This window comes from Echinococcus granulosus (assembly GCF_000524195.1).
Source record: "Echinococcus granulosus chromosome Unknown EG_S00036, whole genome shotgun sequence".
NCBI classification, from domain to species: Eukaryota; Metazoa; Platyhelminthes; class Cestoda; order Cyclophyllidea; family Taeniidae; genus Echinococcus; species Echinococcus granulosus.
In genome coordinates, this window is record NW_020170416.1 from 411645 (window position 1) to 432831 (window position 21187).

Below are 21187 nucleotides of genomic sequence, written 5' to 3' on the forward strand. Positions count from 1 at the left end.
CTCAATCTTATTGTCGTGCTCCACTGTGCCGTGTTGTTTTTTTCAGTAAATCGGACACTCCATTGTCCGTCTTAGCAACTAGCCGGCCAGGCGGGTGGGTGAATGGGTGAGCGAACAGAAGAGCAATGGCGAGGGGTGGGGTAGGGGAGGGGGAGGGTGAAAAATAGACCATAAAGACAGAATTAGCAACCCACTTCTACCCCTCGTCTTTCTGTCCCCCCACCCCCTTGACTAGGGTGGAGCAGTGGTAGAGTTCTGCCACTGCCGCCGCCGCCGCTACTCTCCCTCTAGACTGAGCAGTTCTCGCCTCAGTCGGTCAGTCACCCAACCCTGCTTTCATTCAGCCAGACAGTCAGTCGTATGATTTCGTGATTGCGTGATTTATCATCACCACCGTCATTTATCATCTGAAATAACTTGGGTGATGTTTTCTTTTTTTTGAGAAGCTTAAGATTTATGGACTAAAAGCCTAAACTTTAACTGGATGTACTTATTTCGTAGCTATTACCTGACGTTGGAAATTCCGGTTTTCAAATGTTACAGGAACTCGTTTTAATGGAGGCAGCTTTATACCACAAATCGTAGACTACTGATTGAAACAGTCCTCCGAGGTTATTGCAATAGCGACATCCTCTAAACAGTCTGCTGCACTAAAACTGACATCAATTGTAGGCCTGACAACGAAAGCTGTCCCATGGGCAGGAGTTGAATGGGAGCTCCCATTTTGGCGCAGCGCCAGAGCAGGAAGTGAAAAATTAGGGCGTTGGCTATAGAGACTGTGAGAGGGGAGGAGGGTGAGAAAGGGAGAGGATATTGTTGTGCCATTTGTTCGCGTCTGCCTGCAGACATGCATGGAAGACGACTGTAATAATGTGTCAGCACAGTATCCTAGGGCGACTGATTGCGGACCTCGGTGTCGACAATCAAAGTAGCTATGTTGGACGCCATCCTCTCAAGATGCTGACGAACTTGGCAGTCCACTGGTGGCTCTGCGGAATGTTGTCCCATCGATGTGTTCCCTGCTTCAAACTATGAGGGGTGTGTTATTAACTTGTGTCTCCATGTCCGCCCCCTGTCTTAGCTCTATGAATAGCCCATCTGTTTATTCTAGCTTATTGACAAGTTCACTGCCCGCGTCACACGCCTGACACGTGCTTTTCAGCAGGCTATGGCAACTGCTTGTATTAAATCGTGTCACTAACACATCGGACGTAAGGTGCTCCCGATCTGAGGGCATTTGAACAGATGGAACGTATCCTTTGAGGGCTGTGGCGGCTGATGCCCCTCTGAAACCTCTATAGTGGACGCGTCAAACTTGTCACTTTGTCATCAATGCTCCAGTTATGCTCCTAAGTAGTTTAAGGTGGGTGTGCCCGCTACTTTCACCACCGATATGGAAACTTAGTTTGGGTCAATTTTCAAGGTTCAAATAATTTTCAGAGGGGAACTCTGCACTCGAACCGTCGTTACTCCTTGACACCTCTTTTCCTCCCTGCCTTCAGTTTTTGCGTCGATTAGTTCTGCCATGGTTCTCATCGTTACTAGAAAGTGTTGATAAATAGCTCCGAAAATTCCACATGAAAGGGATTAATTATACGACCGAATTTGTCACAACTATTAACTCTGGACATTCACAACTGCTAGCAGGAAGGAGAGCTGTCAACGCTGAATGAGGTGAGTGCTTTAAAAGAACCCGAAATTGTGTATTTTACTGTCTTGGAATGGCATCTCTTTTGGCAGAGATCCCGGGAGGCGATGCTAGAGTACCAAACGCTTCCTCCCCAAACTCCAAAACACCGTTTTTCTTTCGGTGTAGGATACAATGACTGCCATTGGCTGCCTCTACCCAACATTTCTATCTTGTGGTTTACTTTCTTTCTGTAAGGAATTGTAGAAGTCGTTAACCTATCTTAGGACGGAGGGTGCTTTATCATTTTCTCAAACTTCACGGGAACCGGTGCTGGGAAGTAAAGTATCCCAGAAATGGCGGTTTTTTCTAATGTTAGCTGCCTACGCTTAGCCTGAGTTTTGATATTTCCTAGTCATGAAAGTAAGTTGTCAGTCACGACAGGGACAAGGCCAAAAATGGAATGAATAATCTTAAGGCTCTAGCCTTCCGTCGTTGGTGGGCTAGACGGCTGCTAGGATTGCGTGTCACCGAGACTAGGTGGCAGCCTCCTTAGGACATCACGAAAGGGACACTTTATTTCCGACCAAAAATTGTATGCTGTCATCTTCTCCCTTTGGAATGTCGAACTCTGGGAAGGACCCTAGAGGTCAACATCCATTTCCTTCCCTGAAACTGGTCGAATAAGAGTTTTACATTCGGATATTGTCGAATCATCTTGTTCTCCTCGTGACAGTACAACTTAGAAAGCCTCTCTTACTGTGGGAAAGAAACCGCCCTTCCGAACCCCGGTGGCCATATTTTGTTTTTGATGGTGAGAGGAGAAAACAAGTTGAGTCATCCCTCCTCGTAGAGTCCTGACCCCATTAAGGCCCCCCGAGGTCGGTGTCAGTTTCCTTTTTAAACGACTTCAGTGTCCTATTTGATGAAGCTGGCTGAGATTGCTTCATGCGCCTAAATTTGGTCGGTCTTGGTTTGGCAGGAGAAGGTTTCTCAATTTTTAAATAAGTGAAACACACCGCTTTCTCGAAGTCTCAAAATGAATTCTTTTTTTGTCTTTTCAATCACCACTTTAGGCACTCTGACCTTGTCCGTCCGTGATCGTGAGGTGGACGCCACTACCTCGCATGCCACCGACACGGTGAAGCACTACCGCGTAAAGCAGTTCGGTGGCGGCGGCGGTGGTTTCTACATCTCCACAAAACGTGGTTTTCCCAGCCTGCGTGACCTCGTAGAGCACTATTCAGCAGAGGCAGATGGTCTTTGTCGACGCCTAACTCGTGCCTGCCCTCGACCTCCTCCCCTGACCACTGACCTCTCGGTGCAGACGAAGGACCACTGGGAGATTCCTCGAACCTCAATCACTCTGTTACAACGTCTTGGTGCGGGACAGTTTGGAGAGGTTTGGAAAGGTATCTCAATCCATCCGTGCTGTATTTTCTGTTCTGAGGGCTTGTGATTTGCACTTTGCCGATTTAATGGTTTTCGAATGTACGCAGATTAATGTTGGATTGATGGGTAGGGGGTTATATTTGGTAATTTACTCTTGGAGGAGCCATTTTGATAGAGCCCAGAGTGACTCTTACTCATCCAGTCGTCTCCGATCCATCCTTAGAAGCATTCATTCCCTTGTCTCCACTTCTGTCCATCCATCCATGCGCTTCCGATCCATCTACCTATTAGATGAGGGTCTCCTTGACAGTCATTTGGTAGGAGAGCCAAGTCCGCAAGACAGTGGAATCTTCGCCATATGCATCCACCAATCTATCCACTCAACCTGAATACATCAATCATTGTGTTCATCCATCCATCCGGCCAAGATATCTCAATTTATTCATCCTTGGCCTTCGTATCTATTCATCCATCCATCCATCTCACCTATGCCCGTCTATTCACTGTGGCTCTATTAATCCCGAATCCCGAATACCTCACACTGACTAAACCTATCTTTAAATCTCAACCGGGCATTCGGAATTAAGCGCAACTTTTGGTGGTCGGAAAAACGAAAGTATTGCTTCCTCATCCCTTATTTATTGTTACTTTTTTTAATTCTGTGTTCAGGCCTCACTTCGTTTCGTTTTGTAGCGGAGGCAAGTGATTTGATCAGACACGCAAGCTCAAGCACCACATATACACGCATTAACGAAGGTAGCGATAAGACTAATGCCCGCTCGTTCGTTCGGTCGTTCGCACACACACACATTCCGGGCAACTGAGCTAACGCCACAATTGAGTTACCGCTCTTGCCGGCCGGCCGGTTGCTCTGTTGACTCGCTGGGTTGGGCGGGTAGGTGGTTGGGTGGAGTGCAATTTGCCACCAGTGATGGTAGTGGTGGTGATGGTTATGGTCCACTCCGAGCGAGGACTCAGTGACTCCGTGATCGTAAAAGCAGTTGAGTTGTAGATACCCATTTAAGGCCGGCTTTGACTCTGCCGCCCCAATGATTTGTGTTTCACATTTTATTTTCCCCCAATCTATTAGACGAGCTTTATAAGGGCAATCAGACATGTGGAAATGAGGTGAAAAAGGGTGTTACATTGGGCAGGTTGATCTGCTGACAGGTTTGCCTTTTATAATAAGCCATGGTGGTCCAAAGTGGTGGAGTTAGCTGGAGGCTGGTTGTACCGTGATTAATAAATCAGTCCATCACATTTTTTTAAGTTTGTGAGCCATATTACCTTTCTGACGTCAAGAAACTCCCGAGGATCGTTGACTCCACGGTTGTCAATATCGTTTGCACCCTCTGGCTAGAGAATGTACCTTAGCCGCAAAACGAAAAGATGGAAGCATTTGGCACATGAATCACTGTAGATTGGTCGGTTGATTAAGGTATAGCGCCCCTTCTGGCTGTATTGTGATCACAAATGACCCTCGTGGAATGTGAGAACTGAGACCAAGGAGGTGGATATTGAATTGGATGACGCATGCGATCTTTTTGGGAACAAATCAGCAAGGTAAGGAAGCTTTCTGGGGGTGGCTTGGATGGACAGGTTCCACTCCTGACGAGCATATAGTAGTTCCGAAGTTAGTCATTCATCCATCCTACCTCGTCATTGTGGGCATTCTGGCCATGGTACTCAAAGAGGGAGATTGTTCGGGTTTTTTTACCATGGTTAGAGAAGCTTGCTTTCCACAAGTAGGAACAAGCTGTGTCTCCTCTGCGCCAGTGTCACCATCATGCAAACTTCACTAAGGAGTTTAATGCTTTCGGAGGATCTTTCACCACCTGGTAGAGGAGGGGAAGACGCCTTCTTCCTCACATGCAAGAGTCTACGCTGAAAATGCTGAATATTTGAACGCTTCCGTTGGGCTTTTTGTAGCGCGGTGGGCGGTGTTTGGTGTCCTTACTTTTTGAAAGGCATCCCTCCGCGATGATGGCAATAAAATTGACTTCAATTAGTTCTGTGAAGGTGGACAAACCTGTACATTCCGTGTCGCATATTCTTCCTTTCCACTTTACTACCATTTTAATTCTACTTGGCTGCTTTCAGTATGGTTTGGTAGCAATATGTTGTTCGAATGTTGTTTATTTCTCGGAGTTCTCCAACTCTGCTCGGTTACTGACCACGGTGCAGAGTAGGTTTGAAATGACGGGGTACCGTCGATATTCTGGCGATCCAGGACCTAATAGTTTGATACCGAAATCAACCTTTGCCCTCATTAGAATCGTAGAGACAATTATATGGTAGGCAACGTTGCAAAACTTCGATTTGATTTTGACCAGACAGTCGGCAAGGTGGCAGTTTGACCTATTTTACACCGAAATTTCGGCCACTAAGTGGTTCTTTCGACCACCGCTATGAAAGGTCGAAAGAGAATAACATCCATGAAAATGGGTAATGCTTATCACCAAAAAGCTTCCAAAATCACCCGAGGAGAACAGCGCGGCGGTCATCGCCTTTCGCTAACCTCCACCCCCCTCTTCTCCTTCCTCCGTCCCTTCTTTCCCATCCCTGACATCTTGACGACGACGGAAACGAAGAAAATTTCTCACATAGTATACTCTTGTGCGCGTGTTTTTGTTTACTTCACAATTTCGTCCAGTCACTCCCTTTTGCTTTTACTCACACACACATATCCACCCGTGCGTACCCATATAGGAATGGAAGATGCGTCACGATGATCGCACCCCACATTGCACACCGGCACCACACTGTCCCTGCGTCATATGTGGTGAAGTGACGTGGAATAGAATCGTCTGTAGACCCCTCAGTAGTCGGTTTAATTAATTGTTGTTTGACGTGATGGCTCTTCACTTTTGACCGCTTCCAAGGCGATGGCTCCGGACCACTGATTAAAGATAGAGAAAGTTGCCGGGAGTTGAGAGGCCTGGAAACTGACATCAACTTGCTGGGTTCCTACCAAATCATAGGGCATGCATCTCTTATCTCCCTTCTAGTGATGGCTTGGCTTTTTGCCCCTCTGCTTTTGTCCATCCCTCTCAAAACAATACTTTCGAACCGAAAGAGAGATTGGGAGGTTGAATATGGAACTCCGCTAAAATACCGAAGAGACCAACCATCTTACCTTCTTTACCTCCAGAGGAAAAGTGATTCTGTAATTTGGTGAAAGGACAAGAAATCATGATATTAGTGGTAGCTTGTCAGGCCTCTTTTCATGCTACCACCTTGGTGTCAAAATTCCCGCCGCTATTTACTCGGTTGATGTGAGATTCCATTTGAAAGGGTAGGGTCTTTCTGACGCCTTACACTTCAAGCTTTGGCAACGATGAACCGTTTCTTTTTCCCGCCTCTGTAAAACACACCTCCAGCAGTTGTTTGTGGTGTGGCTGTGTATGTACGTGTGTGAGAGAGAGAGGGGAAGGAGGGCTGGGTAGACTGCTGCATACCGCACGGCAGCTGACTTGCATATTCAACGACAACATCGACAACACTGAGAAGTGAATAGGCGAGCGAGAGAAAGCAGGAGCTATATCAGGCTCGTTGCACATTTACACACTCGCGCACATCCCAGGCGCAAGAGCGATGCTATCTCTCCCGGCTGGGCGAGAAGGCGGGCGAGTGAGATCACAGAAAGCAAACGGGACCTTTTAAAGAGCCTGAGTAATACACACCCACCCTCCTTTCCGGTTTTATTTGCTTCCAGTGAAGTTTCGGTGCGTTTATTACTCTCATCTGCCTGCCTTGAAGGGTTTGACCTCGATTATCCCTCCCGAATACGTTGTTTGGGTGTGTTCGCTCCTATAACTAAGGTTGATCGTGAGACAGGCTTTAGCGTTATGCCTCGAGACTTCCTAACGGGAAAAGAAGACACAATTCTCGGGCGGGATATGTATTGCCGAAATACAGAGTGGCTTTTGGAGCTACTGGAATGGCCAGGAGTTGGGTCGTCCGGCAAGGGTATGCTGGCGGAGCCTCTATGTTGTCCGTGACCATACCATAAGTTGAGAAAACAATTAACGTATTGAACAGCTCATTTCCCTTTTTAAGCGTCGTCTCCAACACTCTCTTTGGTTATTTCATTTGGATCAGAGGAATATTCTTCAAGACCAACCGGACAGGGGTCGCATTCTCGCCCAGTTAGCCGTGAGGTTAAACTGAGCTAAATCTTGATGTGAAAGTGTCGACTCCTTTGAATTCTTAAAAGATGGGTGTGACATTTTGAAAAGAAAGGCCTCATCGTACCCACCTGGCCATCTCGATGTCACAATTTTCGTCCCCTAGACCAGCTATTAGTCTCATTATCTCCTCATGGTGAACAGTTGTTCCTGACATCTGATTCGATTATTCAGTTTCACCTGATCGGAGAAAATGCGCTTCAAAGTAGAGTGTGGAAGACTTATCGTCTTACTCCGCACGTAAGCTCATCTTAACACCAGCCCTGGAAATGTTCTTTGTCTCTTCTCCTCTTCTGTCTCCTCCTGTCCCCTTCCACGTCGTTAGTCTGACTCAGGCACAATGTGGAGTGGGGTGCGGAGGTGAGGAGAGGGGAGGGCACAACGTCGAGATAGGAAAGGAGCCACACAGTGGCAGACACGAAGCATCCACATGCGTGAGTGACTCAGGGGATGTGCCACCACTACGACTGCAACCCGTTTATCACGCAGTGTGACCACGTGGTTGGGGTGATTCTAACCACTCCAAACACGCCAACCACGCAACGTCTTGTAGACGGTTCTCCAACTGGATATTGATACCCTACAGGTGGTAGTCGATGTCATTTTAGGCATTCAAGAGTTAAAACTTGATTAACTGAACAATCACATGTGAGATGGATGGTTCGTAAGAGAGAGATGAAAGTAGGAGGTGCCTAAGGCTTGCTTTTGTCACGTTTTCTACGCGCAACGTCTTCGATTCTTGTAACCTATGCCAACTCCAGCATTCTTCCTGCTATTTAAAGGTGCCTCAGTACTTTTAAACGATCACATTCCGATTGCTTAAGTGTGTCCAAAAAAAATGGAATGCCTTCGTGCAAATGAAAGGCGAAAGTGTGGAATACCGTTGGGACCCTTTTTTGTCATTGGAGGTGTGACGGAGAGATGTCGGTAAGGTGAGCCTCAACCCCCATCTGAAGCGCGTGGCAGAACAAAAAGAAGCGCGTGATTTTAGGCATTTTAATGAGTGCGTTGTTTGTTTCCTGCATTATGTTGGGAGGAAAGCGAGGAGGCGATAGCATCGTACACCGCTCGTGCCTTTACGACTCTTTGTGTGTGTGTGCATGCAGTGCGCATGCAACGAACATGCGAAGCGCGTGCAACATCTCGCCCTCTCACCCACACACCCACAAACACCCATCCGCCTTCTCATTTCACCCGGTATGTGTGTGTGCGTGCGTGTGTGTCGCCGTCTTCGTCAAATGAGGTGTGAGTCAGCACAGGTGCAGGGTGGATGACACGATGCTGTGGTGTGGGTAATAATTTCGGTCAATTTCTTCAACCCAGCCCAGTCCCCGTCCCCCTCGGTTCCCAATCGCTGGAGTAGAAGACGAAAGGTGTTTTCTTGATAGTGTCTAAGTGTTTCACCATCTTCACTTTACAAAAGGCAATGCTGATGACTTGACTCCTTCGTCATTAGTCCTTCAAGGTCATCTTCAACTGCTTCGTTGAAGTCTTTCCTAGGAGAAATTGATTGTTTTTCCGTCCCTGGAAGCTTTTACTGTCTCCCATTTCAGCTAGAGGAAGGGGACGTTCGTTTTCATTCCATACTTTTCCATCACCTCGAAGAGTCTCCTGAAGTAAAACTGGGGTGCGGTAATTTCGACATACTCCCACACGGGACACGGATCACAGGAGGTGACAGAGAGAAATGATGTATAGGTCTCAACGCATACTTCAATGCGACGGATCCTCGATACTGTTGGTCCGCGCGTCCCTTGATAAATCTTTCAGTTGCTTCTCGGAAGTCTTTCTGCTACAAAACTGATGCTTTCGAAAGAGGCGGAGAGGATACAATCAGCCTGGAGATATGTAGGCCTCGGCGCTTATCTACCACTCTTGATCTGGGATTGAAATGCTCGGTAAAACCATCCAATGGTACACATAAAATCGTTTGCTGAGCGTCTGTGGAAAAGACGTCACTTGACGACACAAGATTGACGGAATTGAATCCGAAAGCCTCCCAGAGGCTTCTCCCGAAGCCCCATGGAACCTCCCGCCTTCGCTACCAATGAAGTGATTTCCGCGGTTCATTCGTAGAGGAGTTGGATAGGAAGGAGAGGAGGTTATGTCGAATGGATAGAATTAAATGCTACAGGTGTTTTATTTTTTTTGTCGACTTATCCGGGGTTTTTAAATCCTCAGTATATTCTCCGACCTTTACTTTAATGTGATATTTTCAGTTTAAGCATCTCCAGAGGCACATGAAATTCCTTGCTGAATGTCCATTTCATGAAAAATACTGTGCTAAATATCTACAGTCGGAATAGCTTGCTTCATTGCTTCAAATAGCGTTAGAATGTTTATCACAAAGCCCTGGAATCTCTGTCATCACAACACCACTATCGCCGACGCACTGTGTTCTCATCTACCGGCTGTAACCTCTGGTATGCCTCCACGGTGGTCAGTAGGCGGGTGGGAGGAGGCCAAACGGCGTGCATTTCCAATCCTCTCGATCATGTAACACCAACAGCTGACGCCCCACTGAAGAGGGGGCGCACGCACAATCGATCCTTTTTTCCGAGGGGAGGAAGGGAAACGTTTTACAGCCACCTTCCCTCTCGCTTGTCTGTCCGTTCCGCTAAGACCGGGTTAACCACCACTGCTGATACTAATCCTCATGACGTTATTTTGTGGTCGCCCGTCTAGTGACTCTACCAGATTTGACCGGGATGCAACACCACCAGCCCCGTCTAGATGCACAATGGCAACCAGTTGGCTGTTTGATGCCGATTTTCCGATCTTTTTTCGTGATGATGCGCCAGCTATTCTTCTAAATCCTAGTGGAATGGATCTCTACTACTCCTGCCTGAAGGTGGAGTGGTAAACAAACCTCTGCGAGTCTTGAACAGTTGACACTTTTCGCCAGATGTTTGTAGCGTTGTCACTTGGTATGTCACGAGATTGCTATAGTGTTGAGCTTCTTCGTCTCTGCCTGAATAAACGACGGTTACCGCTTTCAGGAGGTTCTATTGTTCTGATGTCTCGCCGATTGTCTTCCTTAGCTAAAATCCGATGGAATTATTTCCAGGTCAAGAAGTCTTCAACCAGCCTGTTCGCAATATGAATTAGTGCAATCAGTTACCATGAATCGAGTGGACACGCGTGTCACGTATTTGTGACGCCAGAATAAGTTTAGAAAGTTGAGGTCAACATTTCAAAAATCGGTTTTGCAATCTGAATTTTCGTGTCGTTGTTTAAATATGTTTTTCTGTTGGCCTTGGCTGGTTATGCAGTACAGAGGTAAAGGTAAACAATGAAGCATCTTTTTTCCGTCTGTTTACAGATACTTATTACTCCATTTTTTCCCCATTTTGACAACTCGGCTTGAGTTTACCGTCGCCTTTATTTCACTTTCGGCGTTTAGATAGGCGGATGCTGAATCCTCGACACTCCATCAGTACTGGCTGACGGGTGGCTGGTTGCTCTTCGTTTGGTTGACTGGCTGACTAGTCGATTTTTTTTGTCGTTGCGGTGTCGTGCCGCTGGAGCGTCTGTTCTAGTCTCAAGTGAACTTGAATAATCCAGATGTCATGAAATAAGACATTTATACCATCAAAGACAATGATGATTTATTTTCACTTCTTTAACTGTTGGAACAGTTGAAGACTTTGAAGGTTCAGCTGGATTTACCGAGGCTTTGGGATGAAATAATTGGGGGCATGCACGACCGGTGAAGGTCATCGTCCACTCATTCGGCTTAATTTACTTATTCCCGCCGAATTCACTTGTCCATTCATCCAAATGCGACTCATCACTTGATACCTTTTCATTTATCTCTGGCCGCTCGATGTAGGCTGCCTGATCCTTCTTTTTACTTCCCGCAGATGTTGTAACCCACCGAACAGATGACTTTCTTCCTTGTTGGATTGTTTGAAGCATCATTAGTCTAGCAGCCTAAGTTGTGGGGTGAGCAGGGCTTGATGTCGCCGCAAGAAAAAATCCGTATGTGTTCTTCCACTCCTTGCAGCCACGTGGAACGGAACAACAGAGGTGGCAGTGAAAATGCTGAAGCCGGGCGCTATGTCGACGGAGGAGTTTCTCAAGGAGGCGCGCATCATGAAGGCAGCGCGGCACCCACGGTTGGTGCGTCTCTACGCAGTGTGCGTGGAGGATCCCATCTACATCGTCACCGAGCTGATGCCCCATGGTAGTCTCCTCTACTTCCTCCGTGATGGTCCTGGACGCCATCTCACCCTCCGACCGCTAATCGACATGATGGCGCAGGTGAGTCAGGGTTGGATTTTCCAAGTTTATCACCGTTTCCAACATTTCTTTTGGCGGACTTTTCATTTCCTCAACCGCCTCTTGTTTCATGAGACCATTTTTTGTTTTCACCATCGCTGTATCGCCTCCGCCAGGGATTACGCGCCTAAGCTTCAGTTCAGCTGTTAAGGTATCAACATCCCTCTATCATCAGGACGGTTTTGTGTGTTGAAATGCCAAACGCACATTCTTTAACCAACGTCACAATTATGGCCACCTCGTCTTCCCCTTACCCTCAATTGATGTCTCCAAGCCTGGTAAAGGTGGACCTAGCAACGGGTCGGAACAGTTGTTTTGCGCACCCAGACACGCCGTTAATGTGCGGTTCGGTTCGCTACGGTACAGTGTCTGGACATGGTACAGTGTCCATTCACTGTCATCATCCGACCGACACCTAGGGCTGATGGGAGTGGTCGTGGTGGTAGGGGGGTGGGGGGGCTGATAGCTACGATCATAGAAGTCTATTCGGTTTTAGCCGCCCCTTGTCCCTCCCCTCATCTCCCTTGCAGACGTCAGAAAATGGAGGAGTCGAGACAAGAGTTCATTATAAATGCGTACTGGACGGGATGGATGGAACTCCATGCTACCGAGATAGTAACCAAAGTCAGCAACGATAGGAAAGCTTCTGTAGCTAAAAGTGCAAGTTAAACGGAAAATTCTCCGCCACGCAGGTAATTGATGGGTTGGGAATGCTCCCCTCCAGCGAAACCAATCTACCTCAATACGGTCCCCCTTCGTTTCGATTTACCGAACTTTACATTCATCCACATCGATTATGTGCCGTCTCTTTCCACTGTTTCAGGACGGAGTTCATCGCCTTTTACGTCCACTCTACTCTGTCTTTCTTTCACACTCGTTCACCTAGTCAATCGTCCTCTTTTACTTCTCATTCCGTTGAACAGATCGCTAGCGGAATGGCCTACCTAGAACGCGAGCGCTACATCCATCGTGACTTGGCGGCACGGAATATCCTAGTGGGCGAGAACAACGCCGTGAAGATTGCGGACTTTGGACTGGCGCGGATGGTCGTGGAGGAGCGCTATGAGACGTATGTGGCACAAAATGGTACCAAGCTGCCCATCAAATGGACGGCCCCGGAGGCTGCACTCTCAGGACGCTTCACGGTGAAGTCGGATGTCTGGTCTTTCGGCATTGTCCTCTACGAGATTATCACCCACGGCCAGGTATCGGTGATTTTTCAGCAACCAACTGAGCCCTCGGTAGTGAAGTAGAGGAACCTGTCTGACTAACCAGTTGGAGATCGATGGTTGGATGGGTGTATCGTTGAAAGGATGAATGCGTGGGTAAATGAATGAAAGTTCGGGCGGACAGATTGGAGGTTCTACGCATAGACTTTTAGATGGATGGACGGGTGAGTGGTTGGATGGGTGGATGATTAGTGGATAAATTGCTGAATAGATAACTGGGTGGATGTATGAGTGAATTTTAAAGTGTTGACGGAGGGATGGTTGGATGAATGGTTGAATAAATGGGTGGATGGATGGATGGTTGGATAGACGGATGAATGTCTGTTCCTGTGAGTGGATGAACAGTTTGATTGATGAATTCAGAATCCCATCATGCTCTCCTAATTTCCTCCTTCTACCCAATGTTCAGGTGCCCTATCCCTCTATGAACAACACCGAGACTCTAAACCAAGTGAGCTCCGGGTATCGTATGCCTCGTCCATCTGCTTGTCCCGAGGGTGTCTACGAGGTGATGCTTCAGACGTGGGATGCCACGCCGGAGCGTCGACCGACCTTCGAGTACCTGTGCGCCTACTTCGAGGAGTACTTCGTTGCCTCCGAACCCACCGGCTATCATCAGCGAGACCATCGCAATGCCACCATCACTAACGAACCCTCTCCAGGAGGTCTCTTGCGTCCACGACATCTGGACGAGGGAGTTGTAGAGGCTGTCGAAAAATTGGATGGGGTGGAAGATATAGACGCCGATACAGTGGCGGGAGGTGGAAAGGAGGAAGAGGAGGAAGATCTGGATGCAGAGATCATAAATTTGGCAAGAACTGGGACGGAATTCCATCATCACCACCATCAACGGAACCATCACAGCCACACTCACCGTCCCTCGCACAACGATGCCCCGACTCCAATGGCTGTGGTGTGAGCAAGCCCTCTAAGGAGGGATGTAAAAAAAAGAGGAAAGTGAAGTGGAACGACTATTTTCCATGTGCCATTATTTTTCTGTTTGTGTGTATTCTCCATCACTCTCGCGTGTGTTCTCTTGTATTTAATCCTACCACCATCACTACTTCCACCAACTCCAAACAGCTCTCATGACATTTGATCGACTAAAAGTTGGAATTGATTTTTATCGGGGTCGCTCTGTTACAGTCTGGACGGGGTTGCAAGGACTTTGTGGCGTGGCTCAGTTCCCATTCTTGGAAGCAATCCCAGTTCTTCTGTTGGTGGATCTCCGAAGACCGGATTTCTTTCTTCTATGACGCTTTTCGTGGACGGGAACCTCTCTTGGCGAAGTAGTGAACGCTGGCATGGTCTTTGCTGGAGGCAAACAGGTTCTAGGCATACCCCGTAGTGGTTGCTACTCCCGAAGGCACTGCTAGGCAGACGAGTCGGACTGGAAGGTCAGTGGCATAGATAAGGTGGACGGAGATCGAATCATGACAGGCTGCTATGCTCAAGCTCAGTAATGATGTGCAACAGGTGGTTCACCGAAATCTGCAAAGTTCACAAATGCTTCTAGGCCCTGAAGTTTTTTCTTGCTAAAAAATCACTTCATGGGCTCCGTTCTATTCTCTTGAATGCTCTGGAGATGGTTGACTCGGAACGGTAGTCACTGTATCAGTGGTGATTATCTTCCAACTTGCGGATGATGCTTTGATATGGTGTGTTCGCGGAACGGATCGATACTGCTGCGAAGACACCACCTTCAGAAATTAAAAAGGACCGTTGGATGAAAGGAGGGTGTGGCTCACTAATTTACTCAATTTTGCTGATTCAAGCTAGAAGTTCCACTCTTGTAGGCGGTCTCAGACTTGAGGCGAGCCAGGTGCTAAGAGGCGGGTCAGAGGTAAAACCAAGGCGGTGGATGTTGTAGTTATGGTAAGAGCTAGATGTGGTGAAAGGAGGTGGATACAGTTATCCAGTCATCCATCCTGCATTTATCTTTTATCCATCCAGCCGTCCTCCCATTCTGTACCCATCGCATATCCATTCATCCGTCCGTTCATCTATTGTGTGTCTATCCGTATATCCCATCTCCATCCCCCATCCATCCATAATCATCCATTCATCATCTATCCATCCATTCATCCCGCCACCAAACCTCCCTCACCCACCCCGTATCCATCAATTCACTCAACCGTTCCGTTTCCATCCATCCCGCATCATCCAATAATTCCGTATCTATCCATCAATTCATTCTGTCTTTATCCACCCCGCATCCATCCATTTATTTTTTCTCCATCCAAGAAAAGAGTTCGACGTTTATCCAAAATGTGGCAGCACTGGACCGCTTGAAGCAGCTTAAAAGGCCAAGGAATTTGGATGAATTAAGCGAAAACCCACACTTTCCTAGATTCCTTTGTCAGTCGAATTTAGCGCATGGAAGCAAGGAACGATGGAAATTGTGGGGCAATAGCAACGATTATTCAATGCATGTGAGCTAGGCAAAAGTTTATTCACTTGTCAATGTTTTAGGACGCACAAATGCGGGCCTCGAGGCTCCTTTACCGCATCGCATCATAAAATTCTTTAGCATCAATCCAGCACTACTGGATCCTCTTTCAAGACGCAAGGGGATTTCTGTTGTGGTTTAATTACGGTCCTCGGGTCCCTCTTCTAGCCTTCCTTGGTGCCGGTTGTTGACGTAAACTAACCGATATGACTGAAGTGGGGATCCTCTGTGTGATAACAACAACACTTGAGGTGTGACTGATGGCTCCACAACACCCCCACCTTGTTGTTTAGGTCAGCAGAAATTCAGGATAAATCAAGGGGTCCTCCTTTATTATCCTCTGCAGTTATCGCACTGGGAAGCAGCGCTTTTTGTTCCGCTTTTCTTTCCTCCTTGTTACTACCACCGATCGCCGTTGATGCGCAATCACAGGAACGGTCTGCCATATGTTCCGCATCATTTTTCGCCCCTAAAATGCATCCCCTCATGCTGCTACCCTGAAAATGGGGTTTGGTTTTGGATACAGCAGTCGGAGTAAATAATTGCTGATCCGTTTTAATCATCTGGCCAGACTAGTGGGAGGGCGGAAGAGAGTTGGCCAGTGAGGACTTGTCTACCAGACAGCCTTGGTGGGAGCAGTCGTCTACTCTGAAAAGTACACGGACACAGCGTGGGCGGGTGGAGGCGGAAGGCAATGGAAGTGAAATCGATGCGCACACGCGCACTCGTGAGAGTCACCCAACACCCAAACAAAGCTGCAAAAAATCGATGAAATGTACTCAATCCCTAGAGGGTAGAAAGTAGGGGGCTGCAAATCGCTAAAAATCGTTGCCATGACAGCGTTGCTCAACGATGGAATGAACCAACTACAAGAGCACTTAGCATCACCGTGGTTGTGGCGGGTGGGAGGATACTTTCTCCAATTTTCATCCTCTCGTCGCACAAGGCACGAAGTCCACGCAGCATTTTGTGGTAAAAGACAGGCAAGATACTTCACCTCTATTATCTTTTAAACTAGTTTTTGCTATCGTAAAAAACACTGACAGCAGACCAAAAGGATGATAAATGAACATGTCGCCAGCTGAAGGTTTGACCCTTCATGTAGTTGCTTTTCACAGCTTTAACTAGGTTATTATTGTCTGCATTCTAAACACTGACATTTAGCTATAAAATTGCAGTCTAGAAATTGCCATTCCTCCTTTAAATGTTGCTAGGTTCACCACACACCTTTTTAAAACCCTTAGAGTACAAAACTGGAGAAAATCCCCTAAATTCGACCGGCCTTCCCCCAAGCAACATTTTTCTAGGTGTTGCGAGACCACCTCCTTTTTTTACTGAGATTGCGGTATTTTCGATTGAACATTTTTTAATGTTTTTGCTTACAACAAGAAAAAACAAGCCCAAGACACAACAGATAATGTAAAATTTAAATTGAAGAGGAAATGGAGGGGAGTTTAGCTTACCTTGGTTGAAATGGAATTGCGGATGGACAATTGAAATCAATTTTAGCCCCCGCGCGTTAAAAACTTCCAAGTCTGCGCTAATTTTTCATCCCCTATTAACAAATGCATTTTTGTGAGAAGCGCAGTATTTTTATGTAGAGGTATTTTCGCAATGTCTTAATTATTTACGCATTTGGAGTCGTACTACCCCTTTTTTTCAGTCTGCAGTTTCAAGAACCGTGGGACCTTCCTCATGCGGAATGCGATGAAAAAGAGGAAGCGAGAGGAAGCGAACTTTAGTTCTGCTTCAGTTGCTGCTACCTCCATCGCTTGGGAGTGGAAAAAAGTGGGTAATTTTTGGTAAGCCAGTTATAAAAGCATCCATTTGAGGTAGTTTTTCGCACCTACCAACATAAAATGGGTGATTAGTTGGGTTAAATTTATGCACAAAGCTAATTTCGATGGTGACGTTGACTTCAGACCTGCACTCTGTCCGGAATCAAGTGCTACCTACGAACGCTGTGCAGCATTCGATGCCTTCTCGTGGTAGTAACCCCGGGCCGCGATGTGATTGGCTAAGGCCTAAAGTAGAATGAAACCGTCAAGAACCGCCTAAAGTCTTGTAAGTAACTCACTCTGGGCTGCAGGAGGCTTAACTATCCCTCAATTTCAAAGGAGTACGTTTTAATCAATCCAGTTAACCCTGCCAATCCTAGTATAACTGACATTCGGTGTGAATATGCTTTCAAAAGTTATTGGGCGATTTAGTGATGCTATAAATATTGCTCCGAATTCGTTTTTGACTTATGAATGGGCTTTGTAGCGCAGTTACCAAATTGTAGTGCGCTTTGTGGAGTAAACTACTGCCTTGGTATAAGTAGTAAGATTTACCCAGACGCTTACTAGAGTAACCTAAAATTGATTGCGTCATAATCGGTTGGCATATTAGCAGGTGGATTTCGAAACTCACATCATAGAAGCTAATTTGTTTGATCTGACAGGGGTCACATTAATTTTACTAAACAATATTCAGTGAGGAAAAAAATACATATCTTTGCGATCCAATACGCCACAGACTAGTCCCCAGTATCTTTTCCGATTGTACAATTTAGTGAGTTTGGAATCTGTTGTCAAAAATAACTAGAAAAAACATTATTTAATTGCATTGATGGGTAATTTAAAAGTTCCGCTAGCTAGGAATCGTTACTTTGAATGTCATTTACGCGACCTTGAAAGGACAGTTGCGTGCTAGCGTGTGTGTGGCCTTTGTGGACCGCATGCCATCTAGTGTGGTGTCTCACTTTTTTGGCAAACACAATAGTCCTTCGGAAAAAAACAATTTCACTCTTTGAAGAAGCGCTCTAATGTTGTGGACTGGCAGTAGGTCATCCTTTTTCTGCTTTTGAAGGGGACAAAATGGTAAGGCAAATTTGTAATTACCATGGGCTTTGATTTTTCCTACAATTATTAACTTTCCAGCAGTACATTAGCGTGCCTAGATTATTTTACTTTAGTTTAAAGATTGCAGAAAAGCGTTTAGGCTTCCAGCGATTGGCATAATGTCTTAAGCCACAGTTCTTTACAAACACAATTATGAGTTGCTACTGTCCACTTCTATTGTCTTCTTATTTTACTTCGAGTTTAAAATTCCTTTCCATGCCAGGAAAGTTGATGACACTTAGCAGTCCAACCCTGAGATAGTGTTTATGATTTCAGGCTACCTTGTAATGACTTCTACAACTTTTATGAGTGGTTTTTTTGTCGTTGGCGTTCTGCCTCTTCTGAACTTTAATAACAGGCTTCTTTTGGATACCCCCACGCCTTTAAAAGTCTTTAGGAGAATAATTAAAGTGATAAGGTACTGTTTTTAAAGTGCTTTGCCGAAAACTTGGAGAGCACCTTCCCGATTCTGCTGGAGACATGCGGGACAGCGGCGAGCCAATCAGAGATCAGGATTGCTAATTAGCTGGAAAATTGGTTTTTCTGGGAGGTACCACTATCACCCAGAGGCTTGAACATTCCTCCTGGAAAGGGGCCCATTGGCTTGCCTATCCTCAGTATTTGTATGCACAATTTTGTGGAGGAAGAAAAAAGATCTTTAATTTGTTTTTGCCAGAACTTACTAAATTACATCCCCCCCCCCCCCCCTATTTCTCGCATCCTTGATTGCAGGTCTGATGAAATGTAGGAAGGTAATGCTTGCTCCAGCGTATGTTTTTATTCCTCAGTCCTTTTGGTCTTCGTGGGCTGTACTCCCGCTTGGTAACATAGGGATCTAATTTTCCAGGCTCCCAGCCCTTCTGTCGGTTGATAAAAGACCTTCAGGGAGGGATCGGGGCGCTGCAGTTGCGGTATTGCTAAGTCAATTATAGGTTATCCCAAAACAAAACAGAGGATCATAAATTATGGGTGGTATGACAAGACTATACCCGAAATAGCCATACCAGTCGCCAATACACCCTTTGACTCTCTGATTTAAGTGGAAACAACCGGAATGTGGGACGATCATTATGTCGGCTAGGATCTAAATAAAGAAGGCGTCTGGAAGTTGCTAATGGCTCCCTACAGACAAGTGGGTAGAGGCCTAAATAAAACGTCAATACTGGGATTTCTTCCGGTGCTGAAAGAGGAAGGAAGTGGATCAGTGGTGCAAAAAGGCGCCAGAAAAGGTTTTAATGATTACAGTTGTTTTGCAATCCTAATGAAACAAATTTTAAAGCAGCTTTTAGGTGTGGAACGACTTCTAAACTTTTTGTGGTTGCCAGATAGGAAGCTATAACACCACTTTTCCCCACTTCACATTTTTAGGTAGTCTAAGGTAACAAGGAGTAGTGTTTATTTACCTTTTGGGTTATCGGAAGTTACCCTTTAAAATACAAATCACATAAGCAACTACGCGTTCCGCTTTGTTTTGATGTATCACTTTTACTAAATCATGGATTCACACATTCAACGGTGGGGGAGGGGGGAAGGGTGTTTCATGTAGATTTGTCGGCGGAACAAGTCTTTCCACCGCTAACCACGCACCGATCAGAATGACTCATTCAGCGCTATCCAGGATGAGCCAGCCTGCCCTTCCGATTCACAGTACAAAATGCAGGTTATTTAACTAATCAACTTTGGCCGGGGGGGGGGGGGCGGAAGGCTGGGCAAAGGAGATGCAAATGGAGTGTGGCTCTGCTTTTCCTTTCGCACCACCTCGTAGGTCTGGTTACCACGCCAAACAGCCGGGATCAAAGCACTTTGCCGTATAGCACAGCCGAAAGCGGCTTCAGAGTCGCCTCCCCAGACAGTCATAAATTTTGTCCCAGATGTGGGTAATAAAGTGGAACAGAGGAGGACGAGAGAGGGGGAGAGAGGTTGGACTAGTGCTTTAAAAGCACCTTGCGTAACAACATTTCTCACTGCTTCGCTGCTACTACTGTATTTGGCCCCATGCCGACGACCTTGAACAGTAGGGAGGGAGTCTGATTGAGCGGTTAAAATGGCTGTTTGGTTTTGAGGATTGCAACACCTGCCCCATCTGTCTAGCAAATGTTAAAGTGGATAAACTTTTCTTGATCACTCTATCAAAGTTGATGCAACGCTGTTCAAGGTCAAACGATGCGAAGGGGACTTCGGTTGCCATAGTAAGCAGTAGTCCCTTAAATAAATAGAGAAGTGATATTTTGGACAAATATTGCAAAAACCACTCTTCTATGGCACCATACTTTAGTTGACATTGTAAATAGCAGCCATTAAGTCAATTTTTAACTCCAAAGTCCCTTTACTATTGATCTTAGCTGTCAGGGGCACAGGGCTACACTGACATCACCCCTCACGAGTCGATCAATCGACACGGAATGTTGTCAAAGCTACAGCCTGTGTAACCTTTACTCCACCGAGTTTTTTTGCCCACTATGGCATTCACACAATTGCCTGAATCACAAATCAACCTGACCTCAGAAGGGGACACGAGGGAGAGGGGTGGTAGTACACATACACGAAACCTCACAAAGCACCGCAGCATCTCCACTCTACAGTGCTAATTAGCCTCATTCGTTCCCCACGAGCTTTGTGCGCATTTCAAAGGGCACATGAAAGATAATCTGGCCACACAAACAAAAAAAGAGGCTTTTGTAAGCACTATAACCTTGACGCGATTGCCTCGTCCGAGAGAACACGTTTTATGGCTTTACCTGTCTGACGTAAGTAAATAGTACACGGCTGCAAGACAATCTCTCAATTTAAATTACCCCGTGGTTGCATAGCTGAAAATCAAATTTTTTGTTGCTGCTTCCATTAGAAGGCATGGGTGACCTTGAAATAGCCAATGGAAACTCGACTGAATCATAGGATTTTTGGATGGAGAATTTTGTTAGAATATGAATTTATCTAATCAGTTTGTGAGACTTCTAGCCTTAGCAATTGCTGAGGTGGAGTTAACCACTTTTTCACCTAAAATAGTTCATTGATCCCGAAAAAAATAGCTGGGTCTCATTTCCTATTGGTCAGCTGTGTTTGCTGCCATTGGTGGACGCGTGGCCTTGAAGTCAGCCGACAACGCGGAGCCGGGCGAAGGATGTGATTCAGTGTTTGAG

The 21187-nt window shown here is 46.3% G+C and overlaps 2 protein-coding genes across 2 annotated transcripts in view; both read left to right on the forward strand. All coding sequences in view use genetic code 11, as the record gives it.

Moving 5' to 3' along the window:
- Nucleotides 1-4031, forward strand: part of EGR_05161 (Tyrosine-protein kinase transforming protein Src) — a gene marked incomplete at both ends in the record, with an annotated part of 17391 nt that extends 13360 nt beyond the window's left edge. Inside the window, 3 exons of the mRNA XM_024494410.1 lie at nt 236-315; nt 2660-3039; nt 3919-4031. Coding sequence (XP_024351196.1) covers nt 236-315; nt 2660-3039; nt 3919-4031 — 573 coding nt within the window. The remainder of the gene's footprint in view (nt 1-235; nt 316-2659; nt 3040-3918) is intronic.
- Nucleotides 4032-9541: 5510 nt separating this feature from the next.
- EGR_05162 (Tyrosine-protein kinase Fyn) lies at nt 9542-17186 on the forward strand (the record flags this gene model as incomplete). Its single annotated transcript, XM_024494411.1, has 8 exons — nt 9542-9629; nt 11213-11469; nt 11854-12102; nt 12180-12728; nt 13126-13631; nt 13863-14005; nt 16829-16953; nt 17088-17186. The coding sequence occupies 8 exons, from the start codon at nt 9542-9544 to the stop codon at nt 17184-17186; spliced, it is 2016 nt and encodes a 671-aa protein (XP_024351197.1).
- Nucleotides 17187-21187: the final 4001 nt, after the last annotated feature.